General features: G+C 40.2%; 1 protein-coding gene across 1 annotated transcript in view; it reads left to right on the top strand.

Annotated features, from left to right (window-relative positions):
* The window catches only part of LOC107096464 (calponin-2-like), a 22016-nt gene that overhangs the window by 11719 nt on the left and 5580 nt on the right, over nucleotides 1-4717 (top strand). The window contains exons 2-4 of the mRNA XM_015393126.1: nucleotides 3531-3652; nucleotides 3737-3803; nucleotides 4014-4151. Coding sequence (XP_015248612.1) covers nucleotides 3531-3652; nucleotides 3737-3803; nucleotides 4014-4151 — 327 coding nt within the window. The remainder of the gene's footprint in view (nucleotides 1-3530; nucleotides 3653-3736; nucleotides 3804-4013; nucleotides 4152-4717) is intronic.

Consider the following 4717-nt stretch of genomic DNA (forward strand, 5'->3'; position numbering starts at 1 on the left):
AAAAAAAAAAAGAAAAAGAGATTCAGGGTTGTACCTGGTTACCAGCTTAGCATGTTCACCCTACCGCTGGATGGAGGTTAGACTCGTAGTCCCTTCAGATTATACTGAAACATTCATTCATCTTTGGTTTACTTAAGCCTTCAAATCTTGGCTGAAAGTAAAGTTTGGCTTCAAAATGTGATGATTTTATTCAACTTTACTGGCGGTTTATTTGGAGACGAATAATCGGTTCATCATTTCTGGTAAAGCTGCTGTGATTGTTAAAAAAAAAATGCAGCAGTTTAACCAGAATTAAAAATATGTAATTTATCATCAGTGTGGGTTAAAGATAAAGGTTATATCCATAAATACCTTTTACACAAACATTATTTTATTCCTAATAATTCTCCTTTTTATTTTTACTTTTTTTCAAAAGAACAGATTTTGTTCAGCTCTATGGGGGGAAAAAAATCAATAAAACAGAACGCTGAAGCATTTCCTCTGATTCTTTTATTTTTCACAAAGAGCGTCTTAATCGTCAATTTTATCGTTATCACCAAAGAAACACAAAAGCGTTAGATTTTGAAGCGGTGTTGCTGTCCCATCTATCTAGATAGAAAAAATGAAAAAGCTTGGCCTCAGCGGTGATGTAATGGTTGCTAAGCAACCGAAGTTGCATGACTGGCTAGACCGATCTAATTCACAGCTCTGACCTTCGTAGTTTTTGAGGTCTTTCCCAATCCTTGGATCCAGACCACGTTCACCGTGTCCATGAAATTATTGCTGAACTCTTTCATTTTTCATCAGACGGTTAATTTTTCAGCTATTGGGTCATTTCCTGTTTTTTTAAATGTTCTTTTTGGGATGGGTAAACGGATAAACTGAATCCTTAACAGCTAAGAAATAAGGACTGGACAACAGCAGCGAGTACGTTTGAAATGGATCCAAGCAGGATGTAAATGAGATGCTTGAATCTTTCCTTCCTTCCTGCGGAGCCTGTTTAAACGTTGGGATTCATTGTTGTCGAAGACGTTTTTACCCAGAGGTCTGTTAGATGCTTGTTGGTGCAGGACGAACCCTTTTATTGGGTCGGCGTGCCGATTCCTGCTCTTCGTTGGGTTGTTTAGCATTTTACCGTTTCTGTTTTTTTATAATTCCAGCACTGTGGGCTAAATTCCTTGTGTTCAGCCCGTCGTGGTAAATTACATCTTTGAGTCTCTGTGTGGGCGGTTGGGATGGCCGCCGCCGTCTCTAATGGATGGCCGACTAAATGAAGTTTAATTAGAAAGTAGACGTTCCTGCAGACTGCTTTCTATGGAGAAGAAGGTAATTGGGGTCACGCGTCGTACAGCAGCTGGACCCAAATAGCCAGAGGTGTTGCTGTGTTTTCACCCCCCCCTCCTGTCACTTCAGGCCTAACCACTGTTTATGTGACCACAATCCACTTCCTGTAGGCCTGCTTTCAGGACAGACGCTGTGTGTTTATCTCCTGCTCACTTTCTCAGTGATGAATGAAAATCTTAGAAATCAGCAACACTTCAACAGTGACTAATTCACACTCCCGCCCCTCCTTTTTTTCTTTTTTTATCAACTTGCTCTCTGTGGTTCTCAGGAAAACTGAGCTGTTTAGCAAACAGGAAATCTGTGTGTTACATTTTTCTTTTATTGATTTGAAAACAACGGCAGACAAAAGCCCCTTTATGGTCGCTGCTCTGAGCACTGAGGCTGAACTGTGTGGCTCCCTCCGTGACGCTGAGGCTTCTCTGTTTATTGACCTAAATGCCATTTTAAAGCTAGAATCCATTAAAAGAAGGTCAATTTGCTGCAATAAAACTGAAAATCAAAAGTTAACCAGAAACGGTTACACTCCTAACCAGTTGATGGCAGTAATGCACCTGAAGGTTGTTCGTCAACCGGCTTTAAAAAAGAGAACGCAACAGTGGATCAGTCATTGTGCTGCAGATCTGTTGAAAACAAGGTTATAGCAGAGATATAGGGTGTGTTCAGTTTCAGAGGCTGCATCCTTCAAGGACCCGGTCTGCCTGGACTGGGTCCCTCGAGGTCCATGAAGAGTTTTGTCCAGTAGGTCCAGCCTTCCCCGGCTTTCACCAAACATTACCCGCCACATATCTGACTCGATAACCATTTAAAACAATAATTTTCATTAATTTCACACACTACACACTTGTATTATGTTAAGCTGCACTTCCAATATTCACCACTGTTCGGCGTCATTTTCCTTTTTTCCTCTGAGCACAGAGCAGCCGATTTCATTCGCAATGAATCCTGGGATATCGAGGCTATATAGGATACATCGGACCAGACCTTTAAAACGGGTAAAAAGATTGACGCTTTTGTCGGCCTCATAACGAGGAGTCTTCCAATCCAAACAGACCTTGACGTAATCGGCCTACTAAGCCGCTGGATTGGAACTCAGCAAAAAAGTTCAACAGGGTTTTATTTTCTTCTGTTTAATGCTGGTTGATGAAAAACTTTCAGGCTCATTACTGCCACTCTGTGGTAGGGAGTGTCACAGAGTGTAGCTAAAAAGCTGCAAAGAGAGAAAACTTTGAAAAGCTTTTTCTTTTTTCCACATTTTATGTTCTTTCATACTTTTATTTATTTATTTTCTGTTTTCCAGATTGAGTTTGACAAACTGCGTTCTTTTCAAATTGCATCTGATCGCATTCTTTCTCGCATTCACTTTTGGGGGCTGGCTTCCATGCACTGAAAAAATGATCTAGAAATAAGTAAAAATTCTTTAAATTGAGTGTATTTACCCTTAATTTGAGTAGGTAAATGAGATAGTTTGCCAATGGAATGAGTATTTTTACTCTTAAAATAAGATAATTAGATAACATACACTTGAAATAAGAAAATGCAATTGTGTTTTCTTATTTTAAGTGTAAATATTCCTGTTCCATTGGAAAAATTTCGCTTTTACCTCCTCAATTCAAGAACAAATCCACTTATTTTAAGAAAAAATGACTTCTGTAGATTTTGATTTTTTCCAGTGTGTGGATGTTGGTGAGCATTTATTTTGGGCTCGCAGTAGAGAATATGGAAAAGAATGCAGTTTTCAAAACTCGATCTGAAAAGGAGAAATTTGAAAATAGAGAATCTGTGAAATGGGGGAGAAGAAAAAGGCAATGAAAAACAAATGTGGGGGGGAAAAAAGTAAATCTGAAAACAACAAATACACCAAAGTATTTCTGGCGTACTTTTATTTTTATACATTTTTTTCTTCCAAATTTCAATTTATAAAATGTCTTATAATTTACATAAAAAAAATAATTCTCCACTATTGACAATTATGGTATAAAATGCATTCCATATGTTGATTTGCATTTAGAAAGTCTGACCCCTCTATATTTGCTTTACCATCTTACCTCACAGGGATGACTTGATGCTTCTTACAAAAGCAGAACAGCTGATTGCTCTGCGTTCACTATGACTCTGACTATGACCTGGATGACTGAGAATCTTCACCAGCATTTTCTCACAGTGGGATTCTTATGGACGTGACTTTTTTTTTTTTTTTGTCCAACCAGATTGCACAGAAATATGACCTTCAGAAAGAGGAGGAGCTGAGGATCTGGATCGAGGACATCACCGGCTGCGCCATCGGCCCCGACTTCCAAAAAGGCCTGAAAAGTGGGGTCATCCTGTGCGAGTGAGTAGAGGACGCAGGAGTGAAAGATGACACGTAAACAGAGACTTGGTAGCTTCAACTTTTTGTTTGTTCTCTTTCCTCTAGGCTCATTAACAAGCTGCAGCCCGGCTCTGTGAAAAAGATCAACCAGTCAGCCCTGAACTGGCACCAGGTGAGTGAGCTGGTTAATCTTTCATTGAAATCTTTAAAGGCGCGGCTCATTCACAGAACAGAAGGCCGATTGTTAGAAACGGGCTCATAGTGAGCAGTGGTTCCACAGCATGCCTCAGCTCGGCTTCCTGCCGCTCATGCCCAACGCCGTTTTCTTTGTATGCATTCGTTGGCGCTTCCTTTCTAAACCGTGGATTTGGTTTGTTCCTAGCTGGAGAACCTGACGAACTTCATCAAAGCCATCACAAGATACGGCCTGAAGCCTCATGACATCTTTGAAGCCAACGACCTGTTTGAGAACGGCAACATGACGCAGGTCCAGACCACGCTGCTGGCCCTCGCTAGCATGGTGAGTGCTGAGCTAATGGCCTTTAAACTAAACCTTTTTGCATCTTCGTCGTTGAATATAGCTGAATGATGCGAGTTACTAGAACAGCTCATGTTACGTGCTCGTCAGGCAGGAGACCTACAGACTGTTAAAAGAACAGGATCAGAAGAATGTCAGCTTAAACTTATTATTTCAGAAGTTTTGTAGGTTCAGAAAAGTCCCCTCACCACTAACCACATGAGCAATGACAGATGGACAAATGCTTAAATGGAGTTGGAACTAATTGAGTGAAACCATTTAAGGGACACAGAACTGCAAAAAAAACAAACAAGAATATTTCCATTAAATGAACAGCTAATGAAACCATACTTACAAAACATAAATATTTTAATTTAATCTCAATAAGTCTTGAAAACTTTATACCCCCTTCCTTTCCCTGATGGTTCGGTCCTGGAACTAATCACTGGGCACAAGCTGCTGGGGAATGTTTTACCTGAACACACCTGCTGGGAGAGTTTAGTGCCGTTTCTCAATTCACAAGAACGCGAGTACGGACTTGTGTTCTTAATGAATTCTTACTTTTTTCA

Source organism: Cyprinodon variegatus, unplaced genomic scaffold (assembly GCF_000732505.1).
Source record: "Cyprinodon variegatus isolate N-32 unplaced genomic scaffold, C_variegatus-1.0 Scaffold625, whole genome shotgun sequence".
Classification (NCBI taxonomy): domain Eukaryota; kingdom Metazoa; phylum Chordata; class Actinopteri; order Cyprinodontiformes; family Cyprinodontidae; genus Cyprinodon; species Cyprinodon variegatus.